General features: G+C 39.8%; 1 protein-coding gene and 1 pseudogene across 3 annotated transcripts in view; one reads left to right on the top strand and one right to left on the bottom strand.

Annotated features, from left to right (window-relative positions):
* CHD2 (chromodomain helicase DNA binding protein 2) overlaps positions 1–18646 on the top strand; it is a 131138-nt gene that overhangs the window by 101251 nt on the left and 11241 nt on the right. For all 3 annotated transcript variants that reach the window (XM_021709227.1, XM_008051273.2, XM_008051272.2), the window contains 4 exons: positions 1953–2087; positions 7091–7269; positions 9614–9713; positions 11791–12004. In XM_021709227.1, coding sequence (XP_021564902.1) covers positions 1953–2087; positions 7091–7269; positions 9614–9713; positions 11791–12004 — 628 coding nt within the window. The remainder of the gene's footprint in view (positions 1–1952; positions 2088–7090; positions 7270–9613; positions 9714–11790; positions 12005–18646) is intronic.
* Positions 17857–18522, bottom strand: LOC103252681 (annotated as a pseudogene).

Below are 18646 nucleotides of genomic sequence, written 5' to 3'. Positions count from 1 at the left end.
CCTGCTGGGCTCCAGCAATCCTTCTGCCTCAGCCTTCCAAATAGCTGGAACTATAGGCGTACACTGCCTGCACTACCACGCCCGGTTCATTTTTTGATTTATTGTAGAGATGAGGTCTCACCAAGTTGCCCAGATGGATCTCGAACCCGTGGGTTCAGGCAATTCACTCACTTTTTAGCCTCCCAAAGCGCAGGATTACAGGCTGAGCCACCAAGCCCGGCAATTTATAGTATTTTAAACAATGCTACCAAGAGCGTAGTTTAAGCAAAATTTTTTAGCACTATTATGGTTACTTACTTAAGAACAAATTCCCACCATCTAGTAGATTTCTTGATGAGTACTTTTGAAGCTTTTCTGTTATGCATATAAGTAGAAATATAACAAATCAGATTAGGTTGGTGGGTAGCCTTTTCTCCTCACTTAGCAGTTTATCACAGCTTTCCAAGTGAACAAATAAAAAAATTTTTTTTTTTTTTGAGTCGGACTTTCACTCTGTCTCCCAGGTTGGAGTGCAGATGGCCACTGCAGCCTCAACCTGCTGGGTTTAGGTGATCCTTCTGCCTCAGCCTTCCAAGTAGCTGGAACTACAGGCATGTGCCACCACGCTCAGCTAATTTTTTGATTTATTGTAGGTATGAGGTCTCTCCAAGTTGCCTGGGCTGGTCTGAACCCGTGAGCTCAGGCAGTCTTCTCACCTCAGCCTCCCAAAGTGCTGGGAATATAGGCATGAGCCACAGTGCCCAGCCATAAATAAATGTTAAAATCATTTTTAATAGATGAGGAGGAATTCCGTTTGTCTATAACATTGGAAGCAATATTGAAATGCTTTCCAGTTTTAATGTTAATAAACCATAGTGTAGCAATTACCTGTGCTTCTACAGAAAGAATTTTTTTAAAGTAAAATATTTCAGAAATAAAAGCACAAAGAACAATTTAGCAAATATCTATTTACCCAAAGTCCAGATTTCACAACTGCTGTTAACATTTTTTCATGTTTACTTAAAGTGAATGTTTTCTTTTTTGGAGGCTAATATCTTTTGTATTTTGTGAATGTATTGCTGACACTGTTGAAGCTTCCACCATTACTTTTTCCTAATTTCGTTACTCTTCCTTCCTCTCTCCTCCCATAACCACTATTCTGAAGTAGGTTTGAAACCTACCTATTTATGTTTTTATACTTGCACTACATAGTACTGCGTGTGTGTGTATGTATATATGTTATATAGCCATAAACAAAGCATTCTATATGTTTTAAAAATGTCTGTTCATGAAGTCATATATATATGCACACATACACATTATATACATGGTGTTCTTCAACCTTTCATTCAATACAGTTTAGAGATTTAGCCATGTTTATTTATATAGGTTTAAGTTATTTTCTTTTTTCTTTTTAATTTTAAAGATGTGGGATAAAATTCAGGGTTAGGTGTACAAATATTCATTATGCATGTACCCTTGTTGATGAGGTGTACCTCCCCCTCCCCCTGCAGATTATTTTATTTTTTCATTCAAAATTAGATTCTATAGAAAGGTTTCAGGTATATATGATAGTTTAGTTAATACAAATCTCTAGATCAAAGGGTAAGCTGTTAATAAAAGTTGTTACATGATACTCCAGAAGAGTTTTGCCATTTTACAGTCTTTACTTCTCAGTGACATTTTTGTGCATGTTATAGATGAAGAAATAAGTCCAAAATAACACTGATGAAATTGAAGTTATAATTGGGTACATTTAGAGACAGACAGAAGTGGGAATAATGTATGAATAAGCTGTTAATCATGTAGGTTTGTCTTTATGATGTCTCAGGACTTCAATTACCTTTTTTAAAAAAAAAAAAACTAAGGCCATCGTATTTACCCACTGTAGTAATGTAACATAGCTAAGAAATCCACATTGCAAGGCAGGATTTCACAAGTGACAATGACTTCTTGTAACTCTTTTTTAAAAGCCTAAAGGTGGTGATGCCAAATCTTCCAGTAAATCAAAACGATCTCAGGGTCCTGTCCATATTACAGCAGGAAGTGAACCTGTCCCCATTGGAGAGGATGAGGATGATGATCTGGACCAGGAGACATTCAGCATAGTAAGTCTTGAAATTGAGGGATGCCAGTGTCTGCAGCCATGGTGCTTGTTGCCAGTCTGCCTTTTAAAAGTCCAGCCACAGAGCTTCAGTTGATCTGAGCATTAGTACATTACTTTGGAAACATATTGCTTCTAATATCCAAAGACCATGTACTCTGAAATAGGCTGTCAGGATGAGATTTTCTTATTTGATCTCTAGTGAGGAAAATGTTTAGCTACTGGATTTCGTGTCTTGTATTCCCAGTTGACAAGGCCCTTAGAGGCATTTGGGAAATGTTCACTGTGAGTGTACATCTACTGAATGTTTTCTGTGTGCCAGCCTCTGGTGTTATCATGTTGAATAGATAATTGTTTCCGTTGTTGAGTAGGGGGGATAGTTAGGTAAGTACACAAATCATGTTGGTTTTATTGTTGCAGGTTGTGGGGGAGAGAGATCGCACACTGTGGAGAGCTTATAAAAAGGAAATTTGGCCTAGTCTGACAGAGTTTGCCAGGAGGTCTTGTTTAAGGAAGTGATGCTTGAATTGGGTTCTGAAGGAAGAGGGGAGGGCAGAGTACATCAAAGCCAGGTAACAGCAGTCACAAAAGCTGAATGGCAGGAGCAATTGTAGTCTGTTTGACAGGCAACTGAAGGCTGCCCCAGCTGGGTGGGTGGCCAGGTCTGGAAGGAGGCAGGGTCCTGGCTGAAGAAGTTAGAGCCGTGGTGAACGTTGTGTACGTCTATGCTGTGTGCTAAGAGCTAAGACATGGCCTAAGAAATGTGGGTCTATTTCTTCATACCAGCAAGGTTTTGGGGAGCCAGTGCTTGGACCAGGTCTTGCATGGCATTGCATACAGGGCATGTGTCTACAAGGCCCCATTGTTCCTTGCCAGAGCATGTGTAGATTTCATTGTGTTGCATTCCACAATATCCTTCCCTACCCCTGTGGTTTCTTCTCCTCCCCAAACTTCCATACATCATTAGTTTGCTCAAAGGATACATTCACGCTGAAAGAAAAAGTCATATTCTTCCAAATCTGAGAATACTCCTGTCCTGTGGCAGCAAAGAATAGAATGTTGACCCTGTCCTGTAATCTCTCTTTTGACCTCTTTGGATTCTCTAAAATCTATACGTGTGCGTGTGTGTGCGCGTGCGCGCACATTTATTTCTGTTTTTGCAATTCTCTTTTCTGTCTATGAGCTCTCTGAGGCAAGTGTTAATGTTTTATATAAAGTCATTAGATACTAAAAGAGTATATCAATAAATGAGTAAATTGAGCAAGTGAATAAATTAATTACACAGCCAGCTAACTGATCTGTTTCCTGGTTCTTTCTGAGCCCAGTATTTATAAGAATATCTAATGCTTTTATGGTACCATACCATTTAAAAAGTGCTCTTACAAATAGACTCATTTAATCTTGTATTTGCATTATGAAATCTGTAAAAAAAAACAAAAAACACCAAAATTTCAGGAATATAGGCATTGATAAAGATACTGTGAAACTTTATCAATCTGAATTTTTTTAAGACTGTAGAATATAAGCTGAAGCTCTTGGTGTTTCTCACTCTAAACCCATACTTTCCTTTCTTATCTCTCAGAAATAACCATGATTTTTAATTCAATTTTTGTGCTTATGTGTGATTTTATAGTATTACTACTTACATCTGTAAAGATGGTAGTAACTCACATAAACAGCCAGGTATTGTTTGTATACTTTATGTGTATTTTATCCACAACACTCCTGTGTAGGTTATCATCTCCATTTTACATATTAAAAAATAAGATGAAGGGAGTTAAGTAACTTGTCCTATGTCACACAGTGAAGATGCAGAGAAAAGTTTTGACCCAGGCAATCTGTCATGAGAGCTTGGATCCTTAACTACTGTGGTACACAGCCTCCCATGTATTCATAAGCAACATACAGTATTGATTTTCTGTTTTAAAACTTTATAAGTGGTGTGCTTATGTGTCCTGTAACTAACTTTTTCTTCCTCAGCATTCACATTTTTGAGAATTATCCATTTTGATAATTGTGGCTCTGATTTACGTGTTTCATGTAATTCTGTCTTATGACTTCTACAATTTAGTCTTTATTGATGAACATTGGGATCTTTACAAATACACAGCTACAAATAGGCTGCTGTGAAATTATTGCCCATATTTTCTTATACACATATGAGAGCTTTTGTAGGGTGTATGACCTGTGCAGATATGCTTGGTCATTCATTGGGCATGCACACCTATAGTTTTTAGATATTGCTGAATTACCCTTCAAAGTAGTTATAGAGATTTGCATTAATTCTGGCAATGAATTCGAGTTCTGATTGCTTACCAGTCTCAGAAACAGTTGAGAATTTCCGACTCATAATTTTTGCCAACCTGAGGACTATGAAATACTGACTTGATGTAGCTGCACATTTATTTTCATATTTAGTGGGCATTCATGTTTCAATTGAATTGTCTATTCATATTCTTTTCCTGCTTCGAGTAATTTGTCTTTCTTACCTTTTCTACAGGGAATCCTTTATACATTCTTTTTTTTTTTTTTTTTTTTTTTTTAAGAGTTGGAGTCACACTTTGGTTTCCAGGCTGGAGTGCAGTGACATGCTCATGGCCACCCCAGCGTCGATCTGCTGGGCTCTGGCAGTCCTTCCGCCTCAGCCTTCCAAGTAGCCGCAATTATAGATGTGTTACTGTACCCAGCTAATCTTTGATTTATTGTAGATACTAGGTCTTGCCAAGTTGCCCGGGCTGGTCTTGAACCCACAGGCTCAGGGAATCCATTTGCCTCAGCTTCACAAAGTGCTGGGATTACAGGCTGAGCCACCGAGCCCAGCCTATACATTGATGCTAATCTTTTATTTATTTATTTATTTATTTATTTTTATGTCATTACAAGTATCTTTCAGTTTGTGGTATATCTTTTATTTTGTGTCTTTTTTAAAAATTAAATTATAACATTGAAAAATGCACAGATCTTAAGTATATAGCTGCAGGAATTATCACAACGTGATGGAGGTTTTGTAGGTTTTTCATTATTCTGAAATTTCATGGTCATATACCTTACTTAATTCATTGTGCCAGATACTCAGTGGCTGACAACCATTTCCTACAGTTCTGAGAAATTTTCTAAAATTATTTTGTAGTAATTTTCTCCTCTAAGTTCTCAGTTTTACCTTTATGGAATTCCTTCTTTTTGAATCAGGCTCTGGATATTGGTCTCTAACGTTATCTTTTTTTATTTTCCATTTCTGCTTTTTATTCTCTTTCTGGGAGATTCCTTCAACTTAATTTTTATCCTCCTCATAATTAAACAAAATATGACAATTAGAACTGGATCTCTTTGGCCCTTTCTTTTGTTGTCTCCTCCCAGTTAAAAATGCTTACATCTCATAATAGTCAGCGTTTTCTTAGATCTGCAGTTGGGCTCAGTGTACTCAAACCTCAGCACAATCTTCTTGGTAGTTTTAGCCTTTTTCTGGAAAATTGACTCAGTCTGCCCACCCTAGTGACTTTGCTCCGTATCATAATGCCACTTTCCCTGGGCATATAGAGAATCCTTGCTCTTCTTGTACTATATCACTTTGTGGAGCTGGTGCTTGCCACACTTCTTTCTCAATGTCCATCGGGTTTTAGGAACATTCACCATGTTTACAAGAGTGTTCTCAGCATGGACAGAAAGAGGCCAGGCCGGAAACGAAAGTATACAGGAGCCTTTCAACTTTATGTCACATTATTTGGGTTTTCATTTCTCTTGTTATGTTTCATTTCCAAGATCTTTTTCCCTCTATGGTTTTCTGAATGTTTTTATACTTCTTTTTTTCCTTTCATTTACGTTATAGACTTTCCTTATGTTCTGATAATTCTTTGTTATCATCTCATATTTAAGTATGGGTGACTAAATATAAATTGGAAGCTCTGAGCATGTGGGTTGATGGGGCTTGACTGCTTTTGAGTTTTCACTGTAGGGCAATCTAGCAGGACTTCTTCATTGGGAAACTTCCAGTGGATAGTCAGAATCTTTTGGCTCATCCTCTGGGGTGGTAACATCTTGTGGAGAATCTTTCAGTCTGCTGACTGGAGGGTGAAGACCTGGTTCTCTTCATTCTGGAATCTGATAGGCAGGAGACTGGACAGTGTCTCTTGTTGTGTGCATATGTTCTTATAATTGGTGGACTTGTCTCTCAACTATGCCTTTGCAGCCTAGCTCAGAGGCCCTTCTTTTTTTTTATCCCTTTCTGGAGAATAAACCTTTATATTTGTTGCTGGGTAGCGTTTAGAGATCTGGATGTCTATTTTGAATCTGGGTATCTTTTTGAGCAGATCTTTAAGCCAGTCTTTGTTTTAGCTCTCATCCCTACTTCTAGAGACATTTGGCCTTCAGGGGAATTTTGCATTATAAATCAAATGGCTTCTCAGCCCTCTCCACTGCTGGCTTAGGATTTCATTTTCTCAGGTGTCTTTTGTCATTTCCCATGCTGCCGCTATTTTCTTGCTGTTATTTTCTCTCATTTTCCCTGTTTTTTTGGGCTTAACCCTTTAAAGGATGATTCCGTTCTTGTTGTTTTAGTGGGGTGGACGAGGGAGAGAAAAGATTCTTGTGTTTCATTTACCATCTTTATCTGTTTCCCTTGCTTTCTTTCAAGCCTAAAGCATTTATAAATATTTTATCCTGCATTTTTGTACAGTTTGTGGTAGGTATTTTGAGGTTACGTTTGTAATATTGCACCTTTCTTGATTTTGGGCATTATCATGCCCCTCTTGCAGATTAGGAAACATCATTTAGAGAGGCTGAGTAAGGTGTAAAGGGTCATCATTTAACTTCAAGTGACAACGCTAGCACACTTCAGGGTTTCTGACTCATGTGACTTGTTTCACTGTATTGACTTTGTCTGCTCCTCCTTCATTGATTGTATGGCATGGGAATAGGCCATGTTTTCTCTGATGTGGGAATTTAGAGAAAGTTAGCAACAGAGAAAACTTCCTTCCTGGAGATGATTATGTCTCTCTTGGCCTGTTGCAGTGTAAGGAGAGGATGAGACCCGTGAAAAAGGCACTGAAACAGCTGGACAAACCTGACAAAGGACTCAACGTACAAGAACAACTGGAACACACCCGGAACTGCCTGCTGAAAATTGGAGACCGGATAGCTGAGTGCCTTAAAGCCTATTCAGATCAGGAGCACATCAAACTGTGGAGGAGGTAACCACTTTGGCTTTGAAACTGCCCAGTTTGATTTGATAATGTATGTAGATCGATTCTATTTTTGTTTAATAAAAGATGGCATAGCTACCTAATGAGAATATTTTTTCCAACAAAAGTCATCTGTTGGCAACATACCTGCAAGTTCAATTTGACTTTTCATAAAATAGGCCATTACACTGAGATAAGCCTTTCTATGGGATAGGAGACAGTGATACTAGATTTGCTGGCCTGTTCTCAGAAATAAATTTTTTTCTGAGAATTTGCTGGCCTGTAAGGGACAGAAATCATCTGGGCTTAAATTAACAACTTTATCCATCACAGGTTGATATTCAGAGATTACTCTAGCTCAACTAATTAGTTGGTTCTATGTCAACACAGTAGTGAAACAGAGATTAAAACCACAAGACCTGTGACTTCTCTGTTATCATTTCCTTCTTTAACAAAGTAGTAATTAAGAGTGATGAAGTTAATTTAGAACATAAACCATGATGTCTTACAAAGGTTCACTTTTGATATTTTAGGCAAACATGACTGGAAATTCTAAAAGATAGTTGTAATATTAAGTGTCTTTCCATAAACCACCATTACTTTGAACTTGTATACTTCAAGAATAATCATGTGGTTATTTTTATATTGTTTTTAAATTATATATATATATATTGCATATATATTTTTTAGATGCAGGTATGTTTGTTACATGGTATCTTTATATAATATGTCCAATCTCAGTGGATTGGTTCTGAATGAATGGATTTAAGAAGGCCTCTCTCATGATGATATCCACAGTATGCTTCACATCCATAAATAAAAGATTTGATTTTTGAAATGTTACTTCTTTTGCCCTTCCCACTTCTTTCTTTACATAGCACATCTGTCTCTCTTTTGACTTGATTTAATCTTGATGAGACCATAGCAAAAGGTTATCCTAGTGCGTAGATCAGTGGAACTACACTTTGTGTTTAAATGTGTTCTCTGCACTGTGAGCTTGATGACAGTAGTTCATAAGAAGATCCTTGCCCTCTAAGAGTCAAAAATAGTTCAGGTTAAGACTCCTGTTCATCATGAAGTGGTAAAATGCAAGACCAAGTACAGCTGAAGTCCCAAGAAGGAAGCCCATGCAGAAGAATGGTCGGGGGGGGAGGTCTTCTGAGATGCAGGCAGGTACTCTTGAACTGAGTGGAATTGCTTAGATGAACAGAGTTCTCAGCCTTCAGGAAAGGCTTGAAAGTGGAATAGGCAGGGAATTGGGAGATATTTATCACTTAGAACAGCCTGCTACGACTGCAGCTTTTTATAGGAAATTGAATGGCTTTCTAACCGATGGAGCAGGTTCGCTAGTTAGGTAGGCTGTGCAGGTGTCCTGTCAATGACAAGCATGGGGAAACTGCTTGTGGGGAAATTTGAAAGGATTTGAGATTCTTTCTGACTCATTGGACTACCTGTGCTTCCTCTTTCTAAACACCTGTTATATCATTCCTCTATTGTGCAGTAATGCCACGCTATGGTGAATGTAATAGAATTAGAGAGAAGGAATCACTGAGAGTTTTGTTTTTTTTTTTTGAGTTGGAGTCTCACTCTGTCGCCCAGACTGGAGTGCAGTGGCTGTTCCCGGCCACCGCAGCCTTGACCTGCTGGGCTCCAGCGATCCTTCCGCCTCAGCCTTCTGAGTAGCCGGAATTACAGGCGCGCGCTACCACGCATGGCTGATTTTTTGATTTATTGTAGAGATGAGGTCTTGCTGCCCAGGCGGGTCTCGAACCCGCGGGCTCAGGCAATCCACTCACCTCAGCCTCCCAAAGGTGCAGGATTATAGGCTGAGCCACCGAGCCTGGCTCACTGAGAGTTTTAAGGAAGAAATTACAGGCCTTGGTGGTGACAACTGGGAGCAAAGATGGGCAGCAACACAGAGATAACCAGATGAATGCAGGTCTCAGTTGGGGAGATGGTGGTACTGATGAATCATGTGGCAGAGTTCAGCAAGTTGTGAAGGTGGAGGAAAACTTCTGGACTGGAGTCCTGGGTGCCATTGATATAAATTAGAGCCTGGTTTCCAGACAGAAGCATATAAAGATGCATAACAGATCCTCATTATAATGTTGATGAGGAAAACATTGATATTCTTGTAAGTTGTTTTGCTTAAAGTTGTAGTTTCTAAGAACCTGTTGATGACATTGAGAACTTAGTGTGCTACTGATGCAAAGACCTGAATGAATATTTCTCTAACTTAGTTTCTACACTCAGAAAGCATTCCACAGCAAAATTCAATAGCTTGCCATCCATAAAAAGAAAAAAAATATTTTTTAAAATTCTGTAATTCACCAGAACTGTTCATTTTTTTTAGGAACCTATGGATTTTTGTTTCCAAGTTCACAGAATTTGATGCTCGAAAACTACATAAGTTATACAAGATGGCTCATAAGAAAAGATCTCAAGAAGAGGAGGTAAATTATAATTAATCCTAATTCACATAAACAAAATCCAGTTCCTCAGAAAAATTCCTTAATTATTGCTTTTCCCTGGGGAGGTGATCATAGAATCATGGGTTTTGTTGGTGCTAGAAAAGTCACTGGTCCTCTGTCCTTACATCATAGATGCAGGCACAGGTTCTAGAGGGTGAAGAAGGCCACTGTAGGCCCCAACGTGCGTGGGCTGCAGCCTGTAGCTCACCCTGTTTTGTACAGTGTGCTCTTGCACCCTGTCAGCTATGTAGTTTCTCCACATACTCAAACAGTAAGACCAGCTGGGTAAAATAGCCAAAGTATTGGAGCAAACAGTGTTCAAATTATGACAGAGAGTTGTTACTCTGTGTTCTAATGTCCTGGAATTATTTATTCACCAAGTCTCTTCTTCTTCTGTGTGTACTTGTCTTAGGGTTACTTATAAATGTGGCTCCTAATTAGTAATACAGGTGTGGTCAGAAAATACTTTTCTGTTCTTTTCTGTTCTTTTACTTGGTGCACGTCCAGCTTTTGTATGTAGGGGGTCCCAAGTGCTCACTTAAAGGCACAAACATGAGAAGGTGTCTAGAAGTTACCTCTTCTTTTTTGGAGTGGGGGGGATGGGTTCAGAAGTGCCTTGGAGGATACTGCAGGGGCAGTGTTGCTTGTGTAGGCATACCTGTTTGCATAGCTGCTGACTTGCCACATGGTCTGTACCCAAGTCAGATATTTGGCCAATCTGTGAACATTTAATGCCACCCCCACTAACATGTCAACTCTGTGAAGGCAGAGATTTTATGTCTGTCATCTGCTGCTGTGTCTCAGTGCCTGAAATGGTGCTGGGAACAGGGTAGACATTTAAAAGTATTTCTTGCATGATTATTTGTTATGCTATGCTCAGTGCTGTGTTGCCTCGTGAAGTAGTGCCCTCAAGTAGTTTATCATTTAATTTTACACAGAAGAATATGCTACATCAGTGACATACAGCAATAATATATTGCTGAATGTTTGTGCAAAATTTCAAGTTATTATAAAATGACTGTGAAAGAATAGTCAGGAAAAGCGCTAGAAGATAATTAAATAATTGGGGGAGGCCCTCCCAGAAGGTAATGAAAATTAGAATGAGACTTTGAAGTTGGACACATAATAATAAAAGTCTTCTTTAAGTTAACTATCAGAAGTTAGTATAAGTTGACTAACAAAAATATTGATGTCCTACTAGTGGGCGTTTACATTGTCATAACGTTTCTGGAGGACAATTCAGCAAAATTTATCAAAAGTCTAGAGCCTATAATTTGGCTTTAAGAATATAGTTTAAGGAGCTATTTAGGGATTTAAACATGTTTATAATGGAAATTACTTGAGAGTTCAAAAATAAGAAAAAGGTTTAATAGATCATGATTATATTCATATTGGGAAGTACTGTTCAATCACTAAATATAATATTGTAGAAATAAATATTGACATGGGTAGATTTTCACAATATATTAAGTGAAAAGTAAATACCAAATAGTATTTTTTTTAAAAATCTATATAAATACACAGAAAAACTTAGAGATGTGCCAAATTATTAATAGTAATTACCTTCATGGTTAGATTTTAGGTCATTTTACATTTCTTTTTAAACAAGTTTTCTCATATTTTTATATAGAACATTTTACTGTGATAAGGAGTGAAATGATGTTACTCTAACATTTAGATACTTAGCTTGATGACCTTGTCCTAGAAATTAGTTTCCATGGGACAGTTGGGGGTCATTTGTTCTTGTAAAACTGGGAGTCCTCTGAAAGTCTTGCCAGTGTGGGTACCTGTTGCAGACCCTGGACAGCGACATCTAGCAGTGTATGTGTTCTTACGGTACTTAGTGGTAGAGGTAAAACTTAGCAGGTGGGTTGGGTCACTGTTAGCTGTTTGCCGTGGGAGCTCTGAGGAAATGAGCAGTTTGTGATAAGAAGGTGGTAAATGGCAGTTCAGAAGTCAAGAAGGATGAGAGGGAAGTATTTATAAGTGGTGATCTTTTTCTGCTTTTGGTAGTTATGCTTGGGATCTTGAGCTTTTTGGATTTCTTTTTACTCTACAGGAGCAAAAGAAGAAAGATGACATGATTGGTGGTAAGAAACCATTTCGACCAGAGGCCTCGGGCTCAAGCCGGGATTCTCTGATATCTCAGTCCCATACCTCGCACAATCTTCACCCTCAGAAGCCTCATCTGCCTGCCTCTCATGGCCCACAGATGCATGGACACCCAAGAGATAACTACAATCACCCCAACAAGAGACATTTCAGTAATACGGGTAGGTCATTAAATGGAGTTTTTAAAAGAGGTGCCAAATTAATATAGCCATTTCATTTTCCAAAGGCAGCAGCTGGAGTTTTGTGCTTTATTCTCCTCCAACACTTCATTGTTCTCTTTTTTCTTTTTCTTTTTTTTTTTTTTTGAGTTGGAGTCTCACTCTGTCGCCCAGACTGGAGTGCAGTGGCTGCTCCCGGCCACCGCAGCCTCGACCTGCTGGGCTCCGATGATCATTCCGCTCAGCGTTCCGAGTAGCCGGAATTACAGGCATGCGCTACCACGCCCGGCTGATTTTTTGATTTTTTATTGTAGAGATGAGGTCTCACTGCCCAGGCGGGTCTCGAACCCGCGGGCTCAGGCAATCCACTCACTTCAGCCTCCCAAAGGTACGGGATTACAGGCTGAGCCACCGAGCCCGGCTTTCTCTTTTTTCTTAATGAGATAAAACATGACATAAGGAATCAAGACTGGTATTTCAACTTTATATTAAAACAAATATGGCTATCATAAACCAACAAAAAACTAATGATAATGGGGGTGGAGTTTACATTCCGCATGGCAGTTAAATGGTTAAACCTGCTAATACTGAAAGAGCCCTTCTAAATTGAAACAAAAGATAACCAAATACAACAATGGACAAAGGACAGTCAACAGAGTGAAGAGATAACTTGAGTTATGGAATAACTCTTTGCAAACATACAACTGATAAAGGGTTAATATCTAAAATATATAAGAAACTGAACTCAGCAAGAAAATAGCTTGCTTCAAAATTGGGCAAAGGACCCCAGTAGACATTTCTCAGAAGACATACAAACAGCCAACAGGTTCATGATGAAATATTCAACATCACTAATTATCAGAGAAAAGCAAATAAAAACCACAATGAGATATCACCTCACACTTGTTAGAATGGCTATCATCAAAGGATGAAACATAACATAATGTGGAGAAAAGGGAGCCCTGCACGTATTGGTGGGAATGTAAATTAGTGCAGCCATTGAGGAAAACAGAGGTTTCTCAAAAACTAAAAATAGAGCCACCACATGATTCTGCAACCACTACTGGGTATATAGCCCATGAAAATGAAATCAGTATGTCAAGTCAGCATGCTTCCCCATATTAATGCAGTACTATTCACAGTAGCCATGATTTGGAATCAACCTGAGTACCCATCAGTGGATGAGTAGATAAAGAAAATGTGGTCTGTGTATAAACACACACACACACACACACACACACACACACACACACACACACACACACACACACACACACACACACACACACACACGAGGGGGTCCCAAAAGTAAAACTGGAATTTCTTTATAAAAAATGATGTAAATACACAATTCTTATATGTTTAAACTTCAGTCACCTTCAAAGTATTCTCCATTTGATGCAATACAACTATCAAGACACTTTTTCCACTGTCCATTTTGATGCCTTTTAGTGTTTCTGTCGTCTTTTTGTTTCATCTTTTCCACATCAGCAAAATATTTCCCTTTGAGGACCTTTTTCATTCGGAAAAACAAAAAAAAAAGTCACTCAGGGTGAGATTGGGTGAATAGGGAAGGTGGGACGTGAGGGTCATGCCATTTTTTGGTCAAAAACTGGTGAACATTCAGCATGGTATGGGCAGGTGTGTTGTTATGATGGAAGAACCAGTCCACCTGTTTTCCACAACTTGGGATGTTTCTCAAGAGTGCTGCCTCTCAGCAATGCTAGCTGGTACACTGATGCTAATGGGTTTCTAGAACACTTGGCTAGTGGGGGAAGTCTGTACTATAAGGAGCTTGCCCTTCAAAAGGTAATTCCTGTTTTTTGGGGGTCCCCCCCTCATTCATATATAATGAAATACTGTTTAGCCTTTAAAAAGAAATTCTGTCATTTGCAACAACATGGATGAACCATTTATGTTTAGTGAAGTAAGACAGGCACAGAAAGATAAATGTTGTGTGGCTTCACTTACATGGGGAATCTGAAATTCTATCTTACAGAAGCAGAGAATAGAACAGTGGTTATGGGATGAAAGGGGTGGTGTTACAGGGTGGTGGTAGGGAGTTGGGGAGGTGTTGATCAAAGAATGTAAACTTTCAGTTAGAGATGAGGAATAAGTTTAAGAGATCTGCTGTACATCATGGTAACTGTAGTTAATAAAGTATTGCATTTTGAAAATCACTAGGAGAGTAGATTCTTACCACAAAAATACGTATGTGAGTGATGCGTGTGTTAATTAGCTTGATTTAGCCATTCTGCAACGTATACATATTTTAAAACATTGTTTTGTGTGCAGGACATATATATAGTTTTTATTTGTCCAATTTTTTTTTGAGTTGGAGTCTCTGTTACCCAGGCTGGAGTGCAATGGCATGCTCATTGCCACTATAGCCTCAATCTGCTGGGCTCAGGTGACCCTTCCGTCTCAGCCTTCCAAGTAGCTGGAACTACAGGCACGTGCAACCACACCTGGCTAATTCTTTGATTTATTGTAGCGATGAGGCCTTGCCAAGTTGCCTAGGCTGGTCTTGAACCCATGAGCTCAGGCAGTCCTCTCACCTTGGCCTCCCAAAGTGCTGGGATTATAGACGTGAGCCACTGTGCCCAGCCGTCAATTTTTTTAAAAATTGCAGTCCTGAAATAAAGTTCATAAAAGGAATTCAGATTGAACTAAAATTTTAGGAATTTGATTAGGAAAACATAGAAGTAACCTCTGTAGAACAGGGTTCCCCAATCCCCAGATCATGAACCAGTATCAGTCTGTAGCCTATTAGGAACCAGGCCACACAGCAGGAGGTGAGCGTGGGTGAGCCAGCAAACCTTCGCCTTTATTTACAGCTGCTCCCCATTGCTTGCATTACCTCCTGAGCTTCATTTCCTGTTAGATCAGCAGTAGCATTTGAGTCTCATATGAGCGTGAACCCTATTGTGACCTGAGCATGAGAGAGATCTCACTTCTTATGAGACTCTAATAATGCCTGATGATCTGAGGTGGAGCTGAGGTGGTGATGCTGGTTCTGGGGAGTGGCTACAAATACAGATTAACATTTGGTTTGACTGCACAGAGACCATAATAAATCAGTTGCTTGCAGATTCATATCAAAACCCTGTCAGTGGGTGGCAGGTGAGTTGATGAACGTCACTTTATAGCTTCATCTGGTGGCAGGCTTTAAGTCAGAATACCACACTTATTTTAGTCTGTGCGTGGCCCACCCATTATTTCATTTACCACTTCTGTCTGTGCCTCTTTTTTAAATTTTTTTGAGTTGGCGTCTCACTCTATCACCAAGGCTGGAGTGAAGTGGCACGCTCCCGGCCACCACAGCCTCAACCTGCTGGGCTCTGGTGATCCTTCCGCCTCAGCCTTCCAAATAGTGGGAACTACAGGCGTGCGCTACCACACCCAGTTAATTCTCGATTTATTGTAGAAACACGGTCTTGCCAAGTTGCCCAGGTGGTTCTTGAACCTGTGGGCTCAGGCAGTCCACTTGCCTCGGCCTCCCAAAGTGCTGGGATTACAGGCTGAGCCTGGCTGCCTCTTTTTTTTTAAATGGTGAGTTGTATAATTATTTCATTATATATTGCAATGTAACAACAGGAGATAAAGCACACAATGAATGTTATGTGCTTGAATCATCCTGAAGCCACCCCATTTCGCAGTCTGTGGAAAAATTGTCTTCCACAAAACTGGTCTCTGATGCCAAAAAGGTTAGGGACTGCTACTATAGAGCATATATGTTTACAAAAAGACAAAGGTTAGGAATAGGGAATTCATAAAGAAAATTCACATTGCCCATACGGTAAGATGATAAGCCTTACTACTAGGGAAATACAAATTAAAACAACAAGTTGGGGCCGGGCTCGGTGGCTCAGCCTGTAATCCCGTGCTTTGGGAGACCGAGGTGAGTAGATTGCCTGAGCCCGCGGGTTCGAGACCCGCTGGGGCCACTTGGCGAGACCTCATCTCTACAATAAAATCAAAAAATTAGCCGGGCGTGGTAGCGCACGCCTGTAGTTCCAGCTACTTGGAAGGCTGAGGTGGAAGGATCGCCAGAGCCCAGCAGGTTGAGGCTGCAGTGGCTGGGAGCGGCCATTGCACTCCAGTCTGGGTGACAGAGTGAGACTCCAACTAAAAAAAAATAAAATAAAATAAAACAACAAGTTAACCAATTTTTTTAGCCATTTGGGTTAGCAAAAATTAAAAGGAGAAATATGTACTAATTGCTAAGAGTGTGAATTGCTGTTGGAATCTTTTCAGAAAATAGTCTGAACTATCTAAATATTAAGACCCTTTGACAACAGTAGTCCATTTCTTGGGAGTCTATCCTGGAGAAATGAAAAACATGCCTGTATGAGGATGCTGTGTCAGCCTTATAATGGCAGAAGGCTGGAAATAACTTGAATATCCACTAATTAGGGGTATGGTTAAATGAATAATAGGACAGTTGTACTCAATATTATTATCAGTTAGTGAAAAGAATGAGTTGGCATTTTAGATTTTAAAAAATGAACAGACAAGTAGTAGCAACAACTAAATCTTTGAATGTGAGAGTTTATGTATGTGTCTGCATACACGTGCCTGTGCTTTTAAATTTATTGAGGTGAAATACACATAACATAAGCTTAACCATTTGTAGGAGAACATTTGAGTGGCATTTAGTGCATTCACAGGGTTGCCCAACTACCACTTCTATCATCCCACAAGAAAAACCTATCATCCCAAAAGAAAATCCTGTCCCAGTAAGCAGTTTTTCCCCGTTTCCCCTCCTCTCAGACCCTGGCAGCTACTAATCTGGATCGACCTATTCTGGATATTTCATATATTGCAAATAAAATCATATGATGTGACCTTTTGTGTCTGGCTTTTTTCCACTTAACGTGTTTTCTTTTCTTTTCTTTCTTTCTTTTTTTTTGAGTTGGAGTCTCACTCTGTCATCCAGGCTGGAGTGCAGTGGCTTGCTCATGGCCACCTCAATCTGTTGGGCTCATGTGATCCTTCCGCCTTCCAAATAGCTGGAACCACAAGCGTGTACCACCATGCCCAGTTAATTTTTTTGTTTATTGTAGAGATGAGGTCTCGCCAAGTTGCCCAGGCTGGTTTCGAACCCGTGGGCTCAGGCAGTCCTCTCGCCTCGGCCTCCTAAAGTACTGGATTAAAGGTGTGAGCCACTGCACCCGGCCAACATATTTTCAAGGTTTGTCCATCTTGTAGCAGTATCAGTACTTTGTTCCTTTTGATGGCATGGTAGTATTCCATTGTATGTGTATACCATATTTTGTTTATCCATTCACTCATTGATTGACATTTGGGTTGTTTCTGCTTTTTAGCTGTTGTGATTAATATCAATGTGAACATTTATTTGTAACTATTTTTAACCCTTTGCATCTGAAGACATCTCATGGATCACCTACCAGCAGCTCACCCACCAGCAGCTCACCCATACTTTTTACAAAATAGTGAAAAATGAATCACTTCATATTAAATAGTATAGCATTGGATCCAGTTCTTTTATTGTAATGCTGTTTGGCTTATAATGGGATTTTGGACTTTGAGGAACTTATGACAAAAAAATCAAAATTTTATATCTTACATTTTTCTAATATGTGGTAATGTATGAAACAGTCACTGACATGCATTGTAGGTTCATTGATACATGTTGTGCAATAGTAGTTTGTTTGACATCTTCTACCTGGTGTTTTTCTATTTTAGCAGACAATGCAGTCTCTTTTCTTCCTCCTACATTAATAATATGTAATTTATTGTCCAGTCTGTGTACCACTGTGGAAGCACTTCATATATTCTCTTTCTATGTAACATCAGCTGATTTTTAAAAAATGTTTACTGCAGTATGTATTCTATCTCTTCAATGGTTTTTCATGCAATTTGAATGGAAAACTTAAAGAAAACATACATTTTTGAAAAATTTGCGCTGGCATAGCAATCTGTTTATGTCCCCAGAGAGGGGACATTCGAGTGCAAAGGGTTAATTGTTTTAGGATTATACCTAGGACTGGAATTGCTGGTTTGTAGGATAATTCTACTTAACTTTTTAAAGAACTGCCAAACTGTTTTCCGTAAGTGTATGGTTTTTTTTTTTTCAGGCTGGAGGTTTTTATTTCTTTGGTTCACAGGGTGGGAGGCACACCCCCTATGGGGCCACCTCCCTCTGGACCCCTGGCCTCTGGCTGCCTCTGCCTCCTTTTTCTCCTGCCTCTTCTTCTGTTGGAGCAGCCGCGACTCACGTTCAAACTTCTTCATGCACTTCACGTAGTCGAGGTGCTCACAGTAGTGCTTGCAGCTCAGGAAGTTGGGGAAGCTGTCACGCTACTTGAGCAGCCAGATGAGGTAGTGGGCACAGTAGTCCCTCTGCTGCAGCACCAGCTGTGCTTTTTTCATCTCCTGCTGCGTGGCCACCATCTCGCACTCCTTGCGCCACAGTCAGGGAGGAAGGTGGGCATCTGCAGGGGGTCAGGTTCCACCGAGGCGTTGCCTAGGTAGCAACCGGCCAGGTGCGCCCCCATGGTTGCTGCTGCCACAGGTCCCCGTGGCAGCCGGGGTCACCTCACTCCCACCCGGAAGCACTGCCCATAGTATATGTTTGAGTAATACGTTTGTACAAGCATAGATCTAGCCTGGGCAATATAG

This window comes from Carlito syrichta, unplaced genomic scaffold, assembly GCF_000164805.1.
Source record: "Carlito syrichta isolate Samal-C Ts95f unplaced genomic scaffold, Tarsius_syrichta-2.0.1 Scaffold169260, whole genome shotgun sequence".
Lineage (NCBI taxonomy): Eukaryota > Metazoa > Chordata > Mammalia > Primates > Tarsiidae > Carlito > Carlito syrichta.
This window is presented reverse-complemented; position numbering and strand designations above follow the sequence as displayed.